Source organism: Canis lupus, chromosome 21 (assembly GCF_011100685.1).
Source record: "Canis lupus familiaris isolate Mischka breed German Shepherd chromosome 21, alternate assembly UU_Cfam_GSD_1.0, whole genome shotgun sequence".
In the NCBI taxonomy this organism is placed as follows: Eukaryota; Metazoa; Chordata; class Mammalia; order Carnivora; family Canidae; genus Canis; species Canis lupus.
Genome location: NC_049242.1, coordinates 41,046,113 through 41,067,873, shown reverse-complemented (window position 1 = coordinate 41,067,873; position 21,761 = coordinate 41,046,113). Strand labels below are relative to the sequence as shown.

Genomic DNA, 21,761 nt, shown 5'->3' with positions numbered 1-21,761 from the left:
TTTGAATATCACTTCCAAGTGGTTTTCACTGGGAAGGGGTGAGAAGCTACAGCATCAAGAAAGGAACTTGCATGAGCCTCAGGAGAATCAGAGATCTCCCAAGCCTCAGGAGAATCAGTCTTTGTTTTGATGCACACTTGCTCCGGCATCCGAGGCCAGTTATTTCCTCTTACCAAGCCTCTGTTTTCTCCTCACAACGTAGAAAGATTGGACTAGATGATCTCCAGGGCCATTCCAGCATTGATGTTCCGTGGGGACCTGAAGTCTTCCTCTTGCTAGGAGCTGAAGTGAGCATCCTGATAAAGGCCACAGGATGCTTCTCCAGAGTCCAGAGTTTCTTTTAATTAGTGCCTGGGGAAGCACTGATGCTTTTATATTCCCACTTCCTCCTGGTAGCGGCTGGGCTGAGTAGAGACTGAAAGGCAGGAAGTGCTGCTCGCTGGGTGAAAACACTAGAACCCCAAAGGATTGTCTCTTATGTAGTAGGTATTTTTTCTTTCATGTACTTGGTTTTTTCATTCGTTCTCTTACTTAGCAGATGTTAACTGAGCCCCAGACCTTATACAATCCAGAGGTGAATGAGACTCAGGCCTGTTCTCAAGACATATGCAGTCTAGTGAGAGACAGGAACAAGTGTAAAGGTAATAAAAGAATTGCTTTGATGGGGGTACAGAGAAGTTGCATAATAAAGGGAGCACTTGAGTCTACCTAGAAGCAGGGGAGTCTCAGTGGACACAATGAGGCTTTAAAGGATGAGTGCAAGTTTTCTAGGCAGACAGTCGAGGAGAGGGCATTCCAAATAGAGGAGCCACATGTGCAAAGGCCCGGAGGTATGAGAGTACATGTCGTGTTCTTTGTGTGACTGGAGGTGAAAGGGACAGTGAAGCAGGTGAAGTGACTTGAGAAAAAGTCAAGTACTTTTCCTTGGACAAGGAATTTTCTTTCTCTAATATAACTTACTATTTTTTTTCTTTTTGTAGGTCTCTTGTGGCTCCGAGCATAATCTGGCAGTGATTGGTAAGTAATTAGTATAGTGATAACTGTGTGTTTTCTCAAACTCCTGTGGTAGAGTTAGAGAAGACTTTTGGTTAACCAAAGGCCGAGGTGCATGTGTGTGTGTGTACATGTTGGGGGAGACTCTAGGAAATGGAAGGCTTTGATTGCCCAAGGCTTTACTAGAAGCCCCTTTTCTAAAACTTTCTATCCACATCATTGAGCATCTTTTTAAGGTACCTAAGCTGGCCTCCCTGCCCCAGGCAGTGGCATTTGAGGATATTAAAGATTTCATAGGCCACGGATATCATGTGTAGAAAGCCAGACATAAAAGGGGAGAAGGATTGGGCTGCTCCTATTTCTCTGAATAAATCCCTTGCTCCACCTCTTTCCTCTTTCTTTGGAAACATGGGGCTCTGCTCACTGCCTCCGCTGCCTTGTATTCCATGGCACTTAGGAACCCCCAGATGAAACCAACCTTCTGATTAGTTGAGGTTTCCACCTAACTGATTCTGGATAATCGGGGTGCACTGTTTTTACACTTAGGCCTATGAGTAATTCCTTCAAGAAGCTTTCTCATTACTTCTCCGGGTAGACCAGTCTCCATATCACAGTGCATTAAAGAGACAAGAGTATAGGGCCCAACTGCCTGAATTCAGTACAGGCTTCCCCTTACTAGTTGTGTGAAGTTGGGCGAGGTACTTAACCCTTCCATGGGAGGGCAGTAGCGCCTACCTTCTAGGATTGCTCTGAGGGTTCCAGGAGTTTATTTATATATATATATATATACACAAATATATACAAATAAATATATATAAATACACACACACACACATATGGCACATAGAACCGTGCTTAGGTCCTAGTAAGGGTTTTAGAAATATTCCTTGTTATTATCTTTTTAAAAAAATATTTTATTTATTTATTCATGAGACACACAAAGAGAGAGAGAGGCAGAGACACAGGCTGAGGGAGAAGCAGGCTCCATGCAGAGAGCCCTATGTGGGACTTGATCCTGGATCTCGGGATCATGCCCTGGGCTGAAGGCAGACACTCAGCCGTTGAGCCACTCAGACGTCCCTCATTGTTATTATCCAATATGTGTTCTAATTGCCCTCCTTGGGGCTTTAAAATGGAGGGATTAAAAATCAAGGTTCCCTCCTGCTCTGATATTTTAGGATCCTGTTACAAACCCATCACTGCCTGCATTCTGTTGATGATTTCTGTTCCTGGCTACTTCTCTCCCAGCCTGTGACTCAGCTTCTGAAGGCCAAGACCCCTGCATTCTCCTTTTGTTTCCTGCCTATTTGCAGCACCCAGAGCAGTGCCTGGTACTCAGCAGAGACTCGGGCACTGTTTTCTGAATTGAGCTCAGACTGGCTCAGCCGCCTGCGGTGGCAGCAGTTTGAAGCACTACTCTGTAGGCCTGAACGTGATGTGCAACGAGGCAGAACCAAGGACAGCTGAGGAGGTAGGCTGCCAGCCAGCAGAGGGGGTGGGGAGTAAACTGGGCTAGAGTCAGAGAAGGAGCGAGAAAATGTAACAGCAAACCTGCATGCTTTGCAGCAGCACCAGATACTTTATACCGGAACTGCTTCAGCCTGGGTGTAATTAAGACAAGCTAATCAGAGAATCAGAGGTGGTGCCTAGGATGCTGCTGCTGCTTTCACTGGTCTAGGAGAGAGGTTGGCTCCCTCTATAAGCCGCACAAACAAGAAGATTGCAGGGAATCTAAATACATGAAAGAGCACAATCCAGATGAAGGAGGGGCCGGAGCCAGCAGGGCGCAGGCTGAGTGACAGAGGCAGCCTAGGGCTGCAGAAAGAGCATAGACTCCGCAGGCAGGCAACCTTGGTTCACACCAGCTTCGTCTCTGTGTGAGCTTCCGTTTCCCCCCCTCATCTACGTAATGGGGAGAATTCCACTTTGCAGGATTGCTGTGAAGATTAAGTATGTGAGATACCTGGTATATAAGGGGTGTGAGAGAAATGTGCGTGCGTGTGTGTATTTTTATAATTCTATTTGCTTCTCATTTCTCTTGGTCAGGGTGGGGGGAGAATGGCTTGCTCGTGTAACTGTGCTAGTGAAGTGATTGTCACTTGGGAGAGAGAACGGATACCATGCTGCAAAGGTGTCCAGTGTTATACCCAAGTGAGGAGGACGTCAGAGGCAGCGGAGAGCAAGGTGTGCCCGTGAGCTCCCGGAGGGCGGACGTGTTCTTTCTGTTCTGTCCTCAGTGCCCTGGTCTTGGCTCACAGGCTGTTGCGTGCATGGTTGCAGAGTCGGGGAAGGGCCCGGGCACACGGCTTCGAGCATCTCTACCTGCCTGCACCTGAGCTGGCAGCAGAGGTGCCCACCACTGGTGTGATAGGGACCCCGGGTGCCCAGCCCAGCGCGGGCTGTGCTGGAAGCCACGAGAAGCACAGTTGGCTCTGGCAGAAGGCCAGAAGTGGGAGACAGCCCGAGGAGGAGAGCCCTGCGGCCTTGGGTCTCGCAGCCAGCTCCTCCCCACAGCCCTCCTAAGGTGCCTGCGGATGGATTCCTCTGGTTTGTGTCTCATTCCCCAAGACCTGGGTCCTCTGTGCCTGGTGACAGGTCTCACGTGTGATAGGCGCCAATGGTTTCAGAATAGACTAGAACAGAGGATGAGGAAGACAAACTTTCCTCAAGTGTAGAAACGGCTTTGGTGCCTAATGAAGGTGCCACAGACAAACCAGGAAGGGACATGGAATAGAGGTGGGTGGAAGGACAGAGCTGAGGACCTGCTCTGTCTTAGAATGGACAAAGCATATTTGTTGCACCCATTTTATAGAGAAGAAACCTGAGACTCAGAGGTTCGACAGGTTGTCCGGAGGAAGTAGCGATAAATAGTAGAGCTGTCTACCTGACTTCCAACACTGCTCTTTCGACCCTGTCATATCCTAGGACCTGAGGCAGTATGGGGGGTGGTTAGGAAGAGCACAGGCACTAGGTCAGATTGCTTGATTCAAATCCTGACTCCTACACTTAGGGGCTGTGTAACCTTATAGCAGTGGCTTAACCCCCCTGTGTCTTGATCACCTCATCTGAAATATATTATTGACCTCATGAGGTTGTTATGTAAAGTGCTAACAGTGCTTGGCACAAAAGTAGAGGCTCAATGAATGTTAGCTGGTATTATTTTTTTTTGTTTTAATTTTTATTTATTCATGATAGGCACACAGTGAGAGAGAGAGAGAGGCAGAGACACAGGCAGAGGGAGAAGCAGGCTCCATGCACCGGGAGCCTGACGTGGGATTCGATCCCGGATCTCCAGGATCGTGCCCTGGGCCAAAGGCAGGCGCCAAACTGCTGCGCCACCCAGGGATCCCTAGCTGGTATTATTATTATCACTATCATCATCATCATCATCATCATCATCATCATCATCATCATCATCATATATTAAGACTTCAAGGAAGGAATTGTAGGATGAGCATAGGAAGGCTTGAGGCTCAGGGTGGGAGCCTCAGAAGAGGGAAGTGTCTTCCCCAGAATGCCGGGGACCAGTGCAGGATCTCAGCCTAGCTGCAGAAGGGATTTGTAAAACTTGGAGTCTAGGGACCCCAGTCTGTGGGGATCTGGAAATCCCGACTGCCCTGGAAACAATGTCAGACCAGATTTGTTTCAGATCAGGCTTCTGCTATCCCCTGCCCCAGACAGGGATTCAGAACATGCATGTTCCAGCTGAAGCAGACCCCACAGCAGCCTTACTTAGGTTTCTTAGTAAGCAGAATAATTCTACTCTGCTACTTCATTTGCTTCCAGGTTTCTTTTTCCCCTTCTTTTGCAATTTGGTTTGGTTCTTTGCTTAGTTTTCCAGTGAGCCTTCTTTTGACATATTCTGTGTCTGCCACCAGGCATTGCCATGGCTAGACAGGATGGTGAGGTGGTACAAGTTCCCACTTTGGACAAAGGAGGAGCTGCTGGAGCTCGGCATAGAGAGAAACTCAAGTGACCATGAGGAAGGAGGCCAGAGGCCACAGCTGGCTTGGCCACTTCTAACTGTGCGCCTTACGTAGTCGTTCCACCTCAAGAAGCCTGATCCCTCATCTGTACAGTCAACCACCCCTGAAAGTTGTTCTTCCAAATGGCATAGGTATGTCAGGTGCCTGCTCAGTGCCTGCCACATAACAGGTGCTCAGCAGGTGCTCGCTCGCTTGGCAGGTTCCTGAGCCATTTTTTCTTTCTGCCTTCCCACCTAGGATTTCCCTCTACCTCTCACAGAGCTGGCTGACTGGCTCCCATTCGTGGGCATAGATAGACTAAGGTCAGCAGAGGTGACATGAGGGCATGTGACCACCACTTACTCAGAAGATCCCTGCCTACCAGAGGCTGCTCCCAGGCCCAGCTCTGTCTTCGGGGCCCTCACCTCCGTGTCTGGCTGAATTGGCTCCAGCTGTTCTGCTTCCCCTAGGAGCAGCTTATTTTGGCTTGAATGGGCAATTTGTTTGCCTTCTCTCCTGATGTGCAGTTGTTCAGCCTTCCCTTCCTGCAGAGAAAAAAGAGCTGACTGCATTTCCTCTCTCCCAGCTCCACGCAGACCTTTGGAAAGGATTTTATTGGTGGCCTTTTCCTGGAGCATTCAAGCTTGCCAGACAGGCATTGTTAAAGGGTTAGATATTTGGCAGGAAAGTGTCATGCCTCCCCCTCCTCCTCCTCCAAGCAAAGCCAGCTTTTACCAAATTGGAGCTATAATCTATGTAAGGATCTTTTTCCCCCCTTCGTTTTGTGATGATTTCCAATTACTGAACCTTTATACCTTTATAATACGTGTGGTATAGCATCTGACCTTGGCTTGAAACCCGTCAGACAGGGTCATATAGGAATTTAATAGTGAAAACTAAATCTTTTTTGACACTGGTTGTTCCTCTGAGAGGTAATACCTCCAAACCCCAGGGCCTTGCAGAGAGCTTAGGGGCAAGTATAAACTTGTATGGTCCTATGCTCAGTGTGATTGGCAAAGCATAAATGCTTTATATTATCTCATTTAATCCTCAGAGCAAATCGCTGATTGGTGCTGTTGTTAACTCCATTTTCTAGATGAGGGAAGCTGAAGCATCGGCTGAGCAGTTTGTTAGGAGGAATCAGTGTGTCAGGTCTTTAACCCAGGCCTCTAACTTCGGAGCCTGTGGTCCTCACGCTGCCTTCCATGCTGTCACTTCCAGTGACAGTCCAGCCTGTTCTTAAGGCCACCAGATAAGATGATCTCATCTCTTCATTTCAATACTTCGTTCCCCTTCATGTTAGCAACTTCTTCTGTCTTCTAGCCTAAATGTTTCTGCTTCAGATTCAGCAGTTCTCTGTATAATTACCAGATAGAATTGTGGAGTTGATGACATCATTTTGTAAAACTACCCCTTTGAGGTGGTTTCCCCTCTCATTGTCCTTTACCTCTTAAAATAATTAATTTACTTATTTAATTTTTGAACAATTAATATATGCACGTGATTCAAACTTAAAAGGCATAAGATTTAAAATGAAAAACTTCCCTTCTACCCTGTCCCCCATTTGTCCAACATCCAAAAACCCTTGTACCACATGTGCAGCTAATGTCTGTTGTTCTGTGTGTCTCTAGTTCCTTTTTGCATATATTAAGTAAACGCTAAGATATATTTTTATCCCTCCTTTCACATAAATGGCACTATATTATGTACATTTTGTAGTGTCTTTTTCTTTCAGCAATTTATCTGGGAAATCTTTACATATCAGTATAAAAGCCTTCCTAGTTAGTTATTATAGGTACATAGTATTACAATATACCTATGTTCCATGATTTATTTAACCCGTGCCCTTGTGATGGACATGTAGATCATCTCTGGTATTTTGCTATTAAAGGTAATGATGTAGTGAATAACCTTGTGTATATATGTCATTTCATTTGTGAGATGTTGAAGAACAAATCCCTAGAAGTGAAATTACTGTATCAAAGAGTAAGTATGTCAGTTTTGCAAGAGGAATTGCCTTCATAGACAGATTTGCCTTCATAGGAATTATACCATTTTTCACTCCCACTAGCAATATATGAGTGCCTGTTTCTGCAGCCTCCCTAAGAATTTAAGAAACTTCTAGATTTTCAATGATCTAATAGGTGAAAAACTAAGGTGGTTTTTGTCTTATTTTTTTTAAATTGAAGTACAATATATATACAGTAAAGTGTACAGATCTTAAAGGTTCAGTTTGATGAATGTTTATATATGTATATACCTAGGAAACCACCACCCAGTACAAGATACAGGATGTTTCAAGCACCCCAGAAGATATCTCCTCTCAGTTAATACCCTAGCCCTAGAGTTAACTGCTCTTCTAACTTCTGTCTCCAGAAATGAGTTTTGCATGTGGTTGAACTTCATGTAAAGGGTGTTATGCACTTTGTACTCTTTTGTGTTCAGCTTCTTTATTGAACACATTGTGTCTCTAAGAATCATGTATTTCATATACAGTGGAAGTTCTTTTTTTATTGGTCAGTAATAGCCCACTGGATGAATGTACCACAACTTATATGTCCATTTCACTGTTGAAGATTTGGATTGCTTCTAGTTGGAGGATTATGAGTAAGGCTGCTCTCAAAATTCTTATACCTGCCTTTTGGTGAAAATACACATTGATTTCTCTTCCGTGTGTAACTGAGAGTATGATTTCTGGATCATATCCTTAGCATGAGCAGATAAACAGTTTTCCGAAGTAGTAGGGCCAATTATATATATTGCCCATCAGCAATATACGGGAGTTCCAACTGTGCCATATCCTTGCCAGGTATTTTCAGTCTTGCTGATTGAGGCTATCCTGTGGGGTAAGTAGTGTGGAACCTCACTGTCATTTTAGTTTACATTTTTCTTATAACCAATAATACAGAGCACCATTTCATATACTTACAGGCCACTTAGGTAGCTTCTTCTGTCAAGTGCAAAGACTTAATTAAGCGCACTCTCAAGTGGGTTTTGTCTATGTTTTTCTTAATGGTTTACAGGCATCCTTTATCTGATGGATCCAAGACCTTTTCTCTGTGTGTGTGTGTGTGTGTGTGTGTGTGTGTGTACACACACATATATAGCGTGAACTAACTTATACATATATACATATATGGTATATATATACCATAGTATATACATATATATATACACACACACATATATATATAGTGTGTGAACATCTTTTCCCAGTCAGTGGCCTGCTCTTTTGCTCTCTTAATGGTGTCTTTTGTGCACAGATATCCTTAACTCTAATGAAGTCCAATTTATTAATCTTTTATTTAATAGTTTGAGGTATTTGTGTCCTCTTTAAAACATTTTTGATTGCTCCAAGGTCATGAAATGAAAATATTCTCCTTTGTGTTCAACTTGAAACTTTATTATTTTGCCTTTTACATTTTAGGCTTACAATCCATTTTGAATCAATATAAAAAAGCAACAAAACATTGCTCTAAAACCTTCTACTGAAAAGTTTGTCCTTTCTCCATTGAATTTCAGAGGCTCCTTTGTTGTAAATCAAGGGACTATATATGTGTAAATTTGTTTTTGGACTCTCTCTTCTCTTTCATTAGTTATTTTTCTATGTGCATTCTAGTACCAAACCACCTTGATTGCAGCTTTATAATAAATTCTGGTATCTGGTATTAAGTCTTCCAACGCTGTTCTTCTTTAAGATGATTGTGGCCTTTCTAATCCCTCTATTTGTAGTTGTGAATGAAAATTGAGCACCTTTTTGTATATTCAATAGGAGCTCTTTGTATTTTTTCCTTTTTTAAATTTTTATTTATTTGAGAGAGTATGTATGTGCACAAGCAGGGAGAAGAGCAGAAGAGGAAGGAGAGGGAGAGAATCTCAGGCAGACCGCCACTGAGCATGGAACCTGATGCGGGGCTCTATCTCACAACCTTGAGATCAGAACCTGAGCTAAAACGAAAAGTTGGATGCTTTACTGATGGAGCCACCCAGGCACCCCTGTATTTATGAAGGGTTTCTCCATAACTTGTTAGTTTTTCATGGCTACAATAACAGATTACCAGAAAATTAGTGGCTTTAAACAACACAAATGAGTTATTGTACAGTTCAAGGTGAAAAGTCCGAAATGGGTCTCACTGGGCTAAAATCAGGGTGTCAGCAGGCTGCATTTTTTTTTTTTTTCCTGAGGTCTATAGGGAGAGTGTTTTCTTGCCTCTTTCAGCTTCTGGAGGCCACCTGTGTTTCTTGACTGTGACCTCTGCCATCTTCAAAGCAGTGGCTGGTTGAATCAATCTTGCATCACATCACTCTGATGCTGACTTTCCACAGGATTCCTTTAGGCCCCCCTCCTGCCCTGGAAAATCCAACATAATCTCCCTATCTTAAAGTCAGCTAATTAACAAATTTAATTTCATCTACCACCTCAGTTCTTCTTTGCCATGTCATGTAACACTCACAGGCTCCAGGAATTAGGACTTTGGGACAATATTGTCTGGCCTGCCTCAGTATCCTTTGCCCTTTCTTCTAGTTAGATTGTTGGTCTTTTTCTAATAAATTTCTAGGAGCAGGACGCCTGGGTAGCTCAGTTGGTTAAGCATCTGCCTTCAATTCATGTCATGATCTCAGGGTCCTGGGATTGAGCCCTACTTCAGGCTCCCTGCTCAGTGGGGAATCTGCTTCTCCCTCTCTCTCTGCCCCTTCCCCCCACTCACTTTCCCCACCCCCACCCCTTTCTCAAATAAATAAAATCTCTTAAAAAAAATTCTAGGAGTTTTTTATGGATTGGGAAAAGTAGGCCTTTGTGGTTCAGACTATAAATGTATTTTCTCAACTTTTTTTGTTTCTGCTTTTGGTGTTTTTGTTTGGTCCTGATTTTGCTATGCAACTTTCTCTTTCTCTATAGATGAAACGTATCAGTGTTTTCCTGTATGGCTTCTGGATTTTGAGTTAGAGAAGCCCTCCCTATTTCGGGGTATAAAAGACTTTCCTCATATTTTACTCTGGTACTTTTTATGTTTGTTTGTTTAACATGTAAGTCTCTGGTCCATTTGGAACTTATGTTGGTATAGAGTGTCAAGTGTGGATTCAACTTCATTTTTTTCCGATGGCTACCCAATATGCTTTGAACACTATTTATTGAATTCCCTTTCTTTGGCTGCCCTTCTGGATCCCATTGCTCCCAGAGCAGCCCTAAGGCATAAAGAGAGGCAGTGACTGACCCAAGATTTCCAGCTAGTCAGTGGCAGAGCTGGGAGTAGACCTTAGGTCCACCTCATGCTGTTCAGTCTAAAGCTGGTGGCTGATTCTCAAGGTACTTTCCCGGGTGGCTATGACCTCCTGGGCTGTTTGTTGAGGCAGAGCAGCCCTTTGGTTCTGTGGGTTCTCAGTGTACTATCCCAGATCATGCTTTGCTCATCTCTGGAGTGAGATATATTCATTGCCACTGCCTAGGGCACCTGGCTGCCTGGGGCACCGCACTTTCTTCTCTATCAGGCCAGAAACGCGATAAGATCTTTGGCATTTGGGAGAGATGTTTCACAATTAATACAGAGATGTTTTTACAGACCACTGGTTATTGTTTAAATCACATTTCTGTTGAGTCATTTGTTTTCAAGGCATGGCCTCACATTACAAGGTATGCCTTTTTAGCTTTCAATAAAGGTGGATTTTTTTTCGCTATTATTCCCAAAGAAGCAATGGTAGTATCACTCCACAGGCATCATTCTATATGAGACCACAGGTGAGCATTTCAGGCTGTCAAGGAGGCTCACATACTTGCTAATTACTCTTTCATGCCAGCCTTTTTGGGCACAAGATTTGTTTACCACATTTTAGCACAATGCTCTCTGATCCTCTTAGGGTTGCTTCTAGTAGCAGAAACCACAGTCGTGACCTGCTGTACTTGTTTATAAATATGAGGCTTGGGGCCTTGCAAAGGTAAATATAACAAAGGTGAACTCAAGGTAAAAACTACAGAGAGGTAGAGTGAGCTAGAAGCCACCTTCCCCAGTGGAAGGGCTGGGGTCTGGTCCCAGCTTTGTCTGCCATCTGCTCTCTATGTGATCTTGGCAGTCACTTTCCCTCTCTGGGCCTGAGGATCCCCATATGAGAAATGTTTCTAAAGTTCTGCTGCAACACTCAAGTCTGACCTCATGTCCACAAACTGCTTTGCACTTAAAAAAAAATTTATTAATGGTGGTGTCATTTAATGAGGTTTCTTCTCATAAAGATTTTTAAGTGTACAAAATGGTATTGTTATCTGTAGGCACAATATTGTACCACAGTCCTCTAGAACCTACTCATCTTCCTTCTTGAAACAGTTTTCTTGGTGTTCATGACACCCTGCTCTCCTGGTTCCTCCGTTTCATTGGCTGCTTCTCCTTAGTCTCCTTCATGGGCTCCATCTCTCTGCCCAAAAGCTCAAGGTCCGAGCACTCTGGGGCTCTGTGTTGGTCTCCCATCTTTTCTCTCTCTGCTGGTTTTCCAGTCAACCACATTTAGTCCCATGATTTAAAAAACTTTGTATGCTGATTATTTCCCAATTTTTATGTTCAGCTCTGACCTCTCCTCTGAACAGATCATATATCCAGGTCCCCATTTGACATCTCCACATTAATTTTAAATAGGTATCTCCAATGTAATGTGCCCAGAATAGAACTTTTATTTGTTTTTTTCAAGACCATCTCTACTGGGTCTTTTAATTGGTATATAGGCATCACCATCGACCCAGTCATTGAAGCCAAAAATCTAGGAGTCCACATTGATTCCTCTCCTTTCCTCATTCATCTTCTCATAGAATCCCTAAGTCTTGCTGACTTTACCTCTAAACATATCCTGAGAACATCCACTCTGCTCTGTTTCTACTACTACTGCTTAGTCCAAGCCAGCAGAATCTTTCCTTGGGACTGTTTCTATGATCTTAACTATACCAAGGTTCCCTTCTCTTCCCCACCACCAGTATGGATGGAATTCCTATGGGATGGTATATGGTACCCAGAGTACTTTTTATGTGTTGTGCCTCTTAATAGTCTGAATTGTCTCTGCCTGCCTTGCATGCAGGGGTGCTACACATTTGTTAAATACTGACAGTCACATACAGTATTATCCTCATTCCTTCCCTTCAGGCCATATTAGTGGCTGACAGTATGCCATGTGGCATTCTGGGTGCTGCAGAGGAATATAGCCAGTGCTTGTTGCCCTGTGTCAAGGAGCTCACATTTAGTGGGAAAGAGACCTATGAATTAAGTCTGGCACATAATATGTACTTAATAAACACTGGGGCACTCAGGTGACTCAGTTGGTTAAGTGTCTGCCTTTGGCTTGGGTGGTGATCCCAGGCTCCTGGGATCAACCCCCACATCTGGCTCCCTGCTCAGTAGAGCGTCTGCTTCTCTGCCCCTCCCCCCGCTGTGCTCACATGCTCTCTCTCTCTCTCTCTCTCTCTCTCAAATAAATAAAATCTTTAAAAAAAAATGTACTCCATAAACTCTGTATGAATCCCAAGCAGAGAGTGATAGGAATTAGAAGAAAAGGTTGAAAAGGAGAAATGATTAATTTTGGAAATCCTCATAGAAGAGGTAGCTTTTGAGCGGAAGAAGCGTGAAGAGCCTTGTGTGCTGAGGGGCCAACCTGAGCAAAGGGAAGGAAGGCTTTAAAGAGTGAATCATGGTTGAAGGACAGTGGCCAACCATCAGAACAGCTGCGGGTCAGCTAGGGCCAGGTCTCCAACGGCATGCTGAGGGGCATTGACTTTATTGTATAGACAGTGTGGAGCCATTATGGGTTATTTAGGAAGACACTCCAGAAGTTGACAATTATAGCAGAAGATAAAAGGCTTTGAAAAAAAATAGATAATGCCTTTTTGCAGAGAAAAGAGAATGGATAGTAGTTGGGTGCCTACTGTGTGCTGGCACCATTCTGAGCACTTGGCGTATATCGTTTCATTTCATGCACCATCAGCATGGACAGATGAGAATTATCCCTGATTGTCAGACGGGAAACTGGGAACTCAAAGAGCTGGAGCCTGGGATTCAGACTAACACCCCTTGACTCTGAGGTCTGCACTTTCCCCTCATCCTGCTACCTCCCTGAAGGGGTCGAGCTTTGGCTTAATTAGCATAGCAGGCAGCACCAGATAATCTTATAGCGTGCATGTGACTTTGGAAGCCAGGAAGAAGCAACAGCAGAGCTACTGCCGATAGCATCTGTCTGCAGGGCCAGAGGCCAGCCCCTGCCTCGTTGTCTCTCCTCAGAGCATAATACCTAGGGGACCATGGGCAGCATGGAGCAGCTTTACAATGACCAAGAAGTCTGGCCTGTGGGCCCACTCTGTCCTTCCTTAGGAGCAAGCTTCCAGAGTCTGGGTGGCACTAAGAAGTGGCACTTCACAGTGTTGCCCCTTAGCACCCTCCTACCCTGTGGCTGTTGTCCCTGCTGCCTCTTCTCTCTCTGGAATCCCTCTTCCTCCTGGGTGCACCAAAAGCCCTTAACACAGAACAGCTGTGACTACTCATTCCAAAGTGCTCTCTCTGGGCAGGCCTTTGTCAATGCTCTGTTTGCCCATTTGGCCATTCATGGATTTATTGATTCATTAAGAGGCTGCATCATGTAGTAGAAAGAGCCCTGGGCCATGGGACTGGAGTGCAAGACTAGCTGCTGTCACCCTGGGCTGGCCACTTTCCTTCTCTGGACCTCCGTTTCTTTATGGATAAAAGAAGAGACTTGTGTAAGATAATCTTCAGGGTGTCTTCCAGCTGTGACACTTTTTGGTTTTATTCTTCCATAAAGTCACGCCTTGCTCCTAACATGGCATTAAGGGAATGCTTCTCAGAGGAGATCATGTATAAGTGGGTCTTAAATAAGGAGAAAGGCATTCCAGCAAATGGGATCAGCATGAGCAAGAGCATGGAGAAGGTATGGCAAATTGGGGGAAAAGAAGGGATCAGGTGGGGAACAGAGCAAAGGGAGATAAGACTGCTGGGTGTCTGCAGCCAGCTCACAAAGGCCTTGAGTGACGAGCTATGGGGCTGGGACTTCATCTTGCAGAGTCACAGTATCATGATACAGCTGCTGTGCTATACTTTCTCTTTTCCTGGGGTTAAAGTTGCATGTTTCCCCCCCTCCCCTTCCTTTGATTGATTTTCTATATATTTCAACAGAAGAATCACAGAGGAACTGGGTTTGATCTTGTGGCTTTGTAAGATATTAATTCAGTAAGCTTGTGCTTTTCTGCTTGAGACAAGAAGGATGCTGCTGACCTGGCCCTTAGCACAATGATACCAGGCATCAGGCTCCAGAATCCCCGTCAGATTCCTTGGCCAGGACTCTGCCCTCTCCTAGGTGCAACTCCAGGCCCAGCTCGAGGCTAGTCCTTTCCTCTTCCCATGGGAGCCAAGAGACTAACAGGAATGGGAAGCTCGCTGCATAGCCCTCATGTGGCGTGTGTGCGGACAGGAGTGCCTCTTACATGTGCTCGCGGCTCACAGTGCCCAAGGCTCTCTGACTCACCTGCTTGTTCTCACTGTCCCCGCTGCTTGGAGGTTCTCAGGGGAGGCTCAGTCCCTATGTGCAGGTGACGACAAGGAGTCTCAGGAAAGTTGCCAAATTTGCCCCAGGCGATGTAAGATAGTGTAAGAAGCCTGAGGCCTTGGAGTTAGGAGGCCATGACTTCCAATTCCAGCTCTGCTGCTTAATGTCTGTGTGACCATGTGCAAGTTGCCACTCTCTCTGAACTGTGGGTTCTACTTCTTTGAAGATTGAGATAATAACCGCTTCTATAAATGCTTGTCCCTGGAGTGAATTGTGTGGTTTATGGAAAAGCTCTTGGCACAGAGTAGGTGCTCAGTATGTCTAGTTCTGACTCACTTGAGGGCTCTTTCTGGTGTTTCGCCTTGCTTCCCATATGGCCCTCTTCGTCATCTTGCTCCTCTCCTCTTAAGTCAATGCCACAGACAACAGACATAGACTAGTGAAAATACTCTTCCTATGTGTCCAGTGTGAGGCTAGGTCCTGTGGATGGGCTGTGAGGACACAGGTAATGGGCCATGCCCTCACTTTGCTTATTGCCTGGTTGAGTTGTATTGGAGCAGAGAGTCTAGTCTTCACTCTTGAAACGGAGCCAAGGTGATGTGACCGTCACATGTGCCAGTGATCTCCCTCCTCCCCCGGGAACTTACCGTGTGGCACGAGCCAGACTAAGCTCTTACATCCACTGTCTCACTAAGCTCTGGCATATACTCCTACATATTCGTGTGCCTGTAGCTTACTTACACTGTAACATGCAATCCTGTTGTGCAGATGAAAAAAACGAGACTCAGAAAAGGTAAGCATCTTAAGATCTTACGAGTGGTGCTGGGTGGCACTGTTTGAACCAGATTATCTGACTCTGGAGTGTGTGCTTTTTTATTAGATTACTTTTTGTTTAATACAGAATAGTGTGTGCATGTGTGTGTGTGTGTATACATATATATATACACACACATATAGTTAAAAAGTTAAAAAAAAAAGCATTGAAAGGTTTAAGAATGGCACTTTCTGCCTCACCTTTTCTCATCCCAAGACCCATTCCCAGAACCAGCCATTTTGAATTCTTTTCAGATATTTACCTCTGTATTTCTTTTTTTTTTTTTTTAAGATTTTATTTATTTATTCATGAGAGACACAGAGAGAGAGGCAGAGACACAGGCAGAGGGAAAAGCAGGCTCCACGCAGGGAACCCAATGTTGAACTTGATCCCAGGACTCCAGGATCACGCCCTGGGCCAAAGGCAGACGCTCAACCGCTGAGCCACCCAGGCGCCCTACCTCTGTATTTCTAAATCAAATGCTCATTTAAGATATCAATTTTAAATAAAACAAATTATGTCTATTGATTTATAAATATACATTAAAATTTAGGAGCACCTGGGTGGCTCTGTTGGTTGAACGTCCAACTCTTGATTTTGGCTCAGGTCATGATCTCAGGGTGGTGAGATCGAGCCCCAGGTTGGGCTCAGCATGGAGTCTGCTTAAGATTCTCCCTCTTTCCCTCCTCAATCTCTCTCCCCTTTTCAAAAAATAAATAAATAAATAAATACATACATACATACATACAATTCACATTTATTGATTTCTTAATATAAATAAAAATTATCTTACGTCATCACTTCCATTTCTTCTTCCTCCATCCTCCACTGTACTGAAATCATTAGTCTGTTATTAAGACGAGTATAAATACTGTTCTCACTGCTGAACCAAGTAACATATCGTGATAGAGCTTCTGTGCTATACTTTCTCTTTTTCTTGGAGAAAATTGCTTGTTTCCCGCCCCCCCTCCTTTGTTTGATTTTTCTGTATACTAACCACTAATTCTTCCCAAATGCCCCCAAATATCTGTAAAACACCTCTTCACCTCTTTTTAAAAGATTTATTTATTTATTTTAGAGAGAGAGAGTGTGTGTGGGAGTACATGCAAACAGAGGGAGGAGCAGAGGATGGAAAGCTCAAACAGAGTCCGTGCTAAGTGCGGAGCCCGATGTGGGCCTTGATCTCATGACCCTGAGATCATGACCTGAACCAAAAATTAAGACCCATACTCAGCCAACTGAGCCACCCAGGTGCCCCTTCTTTGCCTCTTGATACTCTTTTTATATGGTCAAATACTTCAAGTCTGTTAGCAGTGTCCCCACCCCCACTGCACCCCAGAGCCCTGGTTCTGTCTGAAATGCTTACACCAGGCCTGCACAGCCATTACCCTGTTAGTGATCTTTACTGCTCTCCTGTGTTAAATCCTGATTCATCTGCTGTTCCCTGTCTTCCTCCTTCTTGAGATTGGTCTCTTTGGTGGAATGCATGTTCCAGTAGCTCCCTGAGAAAGAGTAGTTAGAGGTAAATTTTTTGATTCCTGGAATTTCTGAAAATACATGTTTTCACACTTGATTGACAGTTGAGCTGTGTGTAGGATTCGAGGTTGGAAATCCTTTTCCTTCTGATTTTTGGAGGTTTTTCCATTGTCCTCTAGCTTCTAGTGTTACTAGTGAGCAGTCTATTTTTTTTTTTTCTAATTTCTGTTCCTTTGTATGTGACCAGGTTTTTTTTTTTTTTTTTTTCTCTTTAAAATTTTTAGGAGTTTCTCTTTCTCTTCATTGTTTTGAAATTTTACAATGACGTGCCTTGGTGTGGATGTTCTTTTATTCCTTGTCCTGGTACTCATTGAATCTTCTAGTGGATGCTTATGCCCTTGAATTCTGGGAAATTTTTCTTGAAATCATTTTTGATAATTTTTTCCTTATTTGTCTCAGTTCTCACTTTCTGGGACTTCTTAGATGTGTATTGAATTTCCTGGACTTTCCTTCTAATTTTCTTAGGTTTTCTTTCCTCTTGGAAATCTTTTGACTTTTTGCATCACCTTCTGGGAATTTTGCTGACTTGATTTTCCAGCCTTTATAATGGAATTTTTATTTTGGCTCTCTTTTTTAATTTTCAAGGACTCTTTATTCTTCTGAAATCCTTTTTTTAAAAAAATAATTTTCTAGGGGGGGCACTTCACGGGGTGAGCACTGGGTGTTATGCTATATGTTGGCAAGTTGAATTCCAATAAAAAAAATTTTTAATAAATAAAATAAAAAATAATTTTCTGTCCTTGATCATATTGTAGCTTTGTCATCTATTATTTTTCAGTAGGTACTAGTATAAATGAGTTTTAAAAATGTTTTCTTTTGCTCTTGGCTTTGTCTCCGTTTCTTCTACTTTTTTCTTTTCTTTGTTTGGGGTTTTGTCCTACCTATTGGAGACTATGCTGGATGTTGTTTGTTTGCCCCCCAGATGTGCTCTTTACACCCTGTCATGTGCCTCCCAGGAGACTGAGCTCCATGGCCTGTATCAGCAGGCTCCCTTGCCTTCTGACTTCTAGTAGGATTCGGCTAATGAGAGGCACAGCAGGAGATCTGAGGACTGGAGAAAGGTGAGGTCAGCATATTTATTCTCCCAGCTTCTCCCCTCTCCATAACTTCACCCTCTGGTTCCACTAGACACAGCCTTCCCTTGCCTCTGCTGGCTTAGAGGTGGTGAAGCTCTAGCTTTACCAGTGGTCCTGGGGTGTGAAACTATCCCTGTTTATTTCCCTAAATATTGTCCCTGCCTCTGTGAATGATTCCTTTACAAAACTCTGCCCTGCTGCTCCTGTGAGGTGTAGTCTGTCTTGTGCTGAGGCCTGGACTGTTGCAAAGGTTTTCCTCTCTAGAAACATGGTCATCTTTAGCTGTCTGTTCATATTGGGAGTGAGACACAAAGTGAGGCTATGTTTGCATGGAGAAGGCTCCCTGCCTCGTAGGTAGACCTCGTGTAAGATGTGGGGCAGAGGAGTGAGGGAAGCTTTTTCATTCATGGACCTCCCGAGATGAGTATTTATGGGCTTTTTTTCTAATTTCTTGCCTTGTCATATCTATGCCTGGCTGTTGACTTTCTGGAACAGGATGGAGGATGGAGGCTTGGGGTCCCATCACTCATAACACAGATTGTCACTGAAACTATTTGTTTCATCCTTATTGTCACTCCAGACCTGCAGTGTGTCTGTTTTTTCTTGAGTTCAGGGCCTCCCTGGTTTAGTTTCTCCAGAGAATAAATATCTAGTGTTCCCTTAGGAAGTAGCTTGCCTGGTTCTGTGTGCTGGGAAAAATCTGAGAACCTAACTGTCCCATACAGAGGCTTTCAGCCAATCTCTCTGAGTTCAGCTCTGTCTTTACCCCACTTTCAAAGGCACTTGGTGCCTCTCAGTCCTGAGGCTTTCCAGAGTTGTGCAAGAAAAGTGGATTCTAGTTTTACTATCCCCTCCAGCCTGCACTGGACTGCAGCCTGCTTCACTCTGAGTAGTTACCTCTTCTATCCCTTCTTCATCTGGAATATGTTGTGCTATCTTGTCTGCTGTTGTCTCTCCTATTCTCCTTTCCTAGGTAGATTTATACTTTCTTTAGTTCTTTCCAGTCCTTTTAATGTGGCTTTAGAAGGGAGTAGAGATGAAAGTAGAGGTGAAAGACTCGGTCTGCCCTAGTTAGTGGGAAGTTCCTAGCTCTCCTTGGTAGCCCATAGCTGCAAAGAGCAGAGGAAGTGGCCCCAGAGTAGCCCAGAGACTACAAGGCAGGCTATGAGTTGATGGAAGGTAAGCCATCCAGAGCTGAAGCTTCTGCATCTTGGCCTTTGTGATGGTGGATTTTGAGAGTTTTGTGAGCCTGTTCGTTTTATTCAGGAAGCACCTCTTAGATAAATTCTGCATATGAAGAGAATTTATTTCAATTGGTTGGGAACTGACTTGCAAAAAAATTCAACAAATGCCAATACACAGCAGAAGGCATACAAAAACAACAAAAACCAAAAAACAACAAGTAAAATCATAGAGACTCTTGGACAAACGCATTTTAAAAACTTAACTTTGCCAAATGGAGTGGGTAGCCAAATGTTTATGGGCTTCTACTGTGGGAGGGACCTGCCTTCTTGAGAGAGGGAAGCAGAAGTTTAGCTGCTCTAATCCCCCCCAAAGAGGAAATGATGGCCTGAATGGGGAAATGATTTGCCCCAAATCACACAGCAAGTCAGAGGCTAAGCCCAGGATGACAGCCCCCAAGTGTTGACTCCAGTTGGCATCACCACACCTCTTTGGAGACAGAGCATTAGCAACACTTGAGGTGAGCTCCAAAGGTCTCACTCTTGTCACTGTGACCTGGCAGCCATGGCATGGAAGCCCTTGACTCGGTTCACTTCTGGGTAATTTCTGCTGCTCATCCCCACTAGACACATCATGTCCTCCATTTCCCTCCCCGACAATAGCTCACAGGTTGTTAGCATGTGTGGCCCACTACAGTATAGAAATTAGACCTATTTCCTTTCATTCCCCAAGTTTTGAGGCCCTTTCGGGTGTTGCTATATGAATTCAACTGCAGTTTGAAAAAGAAGGCAAAGACCTCAGTAATTCAGGTTTGGGGGAAGGTAAGGGAAAAATAAGCCAACACAGTAAATTACCAACTCTTGAATATTTATTGACCAAAATAACGGTAATAGCTGACATTGTTGGTCCTTCCCATGGACCATGCATGGTTTTATACGTTTTATATGCATTATTAATTGGTTCTTTACATTAAACATAAGGTAGGTACTATTATGCTTGGTTCACAGATGGAGAAACTAAAGCAAAGAGAGGTTAAATAACTTGCTCAAGAAGAAGAGCATTGTCCTGAGTGTATTCTACATTGTAAAGGGCTAGATATCCAATGTGGAGGATTCATAATTATTGATATTCTCCCAAATTATTCATTAGATTGATAAGAGCTGCAAAGGGATCTCTTCTGGCTGCCAAGGTTTCCAGCCTCAGACTGTCCCCAAGAAGACAAAGAAGAATGAGTGAGTGTGTTCCACTTTCTGAGATATGAGAAAACTGGGAGGGTTTATATATGCAAAGAATGACAAAATCAGAAACAAAGCAAGGATGGAGATATGAGCTGAAGCCAACAAAGTAACATTTAACTGGGTATAAATGTAAGAGCAGGCCTAATAGAAATTCTGAGTCTTGGGTGTTGACTGCCTAGATGATTCCTGGTCAGCTGCAGTGAGGTCTCCAGCCACGGCAGTGGAGATGTGGGCAGAGGGTAAAAGACAAACTTGATGGCTCTGTTGCCTTTAAGCTGTCAGTGGTACAAGCAATGGAGCTGTCCTGAAGACAGACTGTAAAGGGGTCTCAAGGCCTTTCAGCTGATTGGATCAGGGCCACCCATGTTATCCAGAATAATTTCTCCATAAAGTCAATTCATTATAGATGTTAATCACATCTACAGAATATTTTTACGGCAACACCTTAGATTAGTGTTTGATTGAATAATTGGGTACACATGCCACATAAAACTGACCATCGCTTGATCCAAATTGTATTTTAAATCATTCTGGAACTGGAGGATGGCTGAATTGAAGGAAGGAGGGTCTGGAAGAGAGAGATGAGTGGAGAAGCCAAAGCATTCATTACCTTAAGGGATGGGCGATGAGGATCTGAAATAAGTCACGGCAACTGAGATAGAAAGTAAGAAGAGATTTGAAAGACCAAGCTCACCTTATTGGGATTTCAATGACATGGCATGAACAGGGTTGAGAAGGGAAGGAGAAGAACGGACAGGATCACAGATGGTGTCCAGTGATCTGCTTGGTAGCCTGGGTGGATGAGCCATCATTGACTAAGAAGGCAAATACATGGAGAGAGGAAAGAGTAGGCTATAGGCAAGGTGATGAATTTATTTTTGAACATAACCGAGTGTGAGATGCCTGTGGAACATCCAAATAGAACTACCTGGTAGGAGATTGGGATGAAGACTTTTAACTCTTCAGAGAGGTCAGGGAGTTTCTGTAGAGAAAGATTAGTGAAGCAGGACTACCTAAGTAGTTTTTTCTTCTTTGTGTCTATATGGATAGTGTTTTTGCTAAGTGGCCCTGCTCTAGGGTATAGTTTTGCCATGCTTTGATAATGTTACACCGATGTGACCATTCTGTGATTATTCCTGCTGCTGTAGTAGTTTGACCCTGGGCAGAGACTGCTTTCCTGGCCGTGTTTTGCAAGGTTGTACCCCACCTTCAAGACTTTCTCCTTAGATGTCAAGAAGCCATTGTGAGGGTTTGGTCCTGGGTAGGAGCCCATACATGTGAGGGGTGTGTCTCCTTGAGGAAAATCCACGATGTGATTGCTAATTTCTGGGGAGTGACCTGAAAGCACATAGCACGAAGTATGATTAATGATTTCATGTAGCAGCTCACTGCCCCAGAAAACAAGGCCATCCCAGTCAGGCTGCCCGGGAAG

General features: G+C 43.9%; 1 protein-coding gene across 7 annotated transcripts in view; it reads left to right on the top strand.

The window, feature by feature from the left end:
• SERGEF (secretion regulating guanine nucleotide exchange factor) overlaps positions 1 to 21,761 on the top strand; it is a 219,416-nt gene that overhangs the window by 136,403 nt on the left and 61,252 nt on the right. For 3 of the 7 annotated variants that reach the window (XR_005375800.1, XM_038569187.1, XM_038569186.1), the window contains 3 exons: positions 981 to 1,017; positions 17,756 to 17,894; positions 20,241 to 20,323. Coding sequence is in view for 6 of the 7 variants with exons in the window: in XM_038569187.1 (XP_038425115.1) it covers positions 981 to 1,017; positions 17,756 to 17,894; positions 20,241 to 20,323 (259 nt within the window). In the remaining variant the exon portion in view is untranslated. The remainder of the gene's footprint in view (positions 1 to 980; positions 1,018 to 17,755; positions 17,895 to 20,240; positions 20,324 to 21,761) is intronic. The other 4 variants (XM_038569188.1, XM_038569190.1, XM_038569191.1 and 1 more) reach the window with 2 other exon arrangements.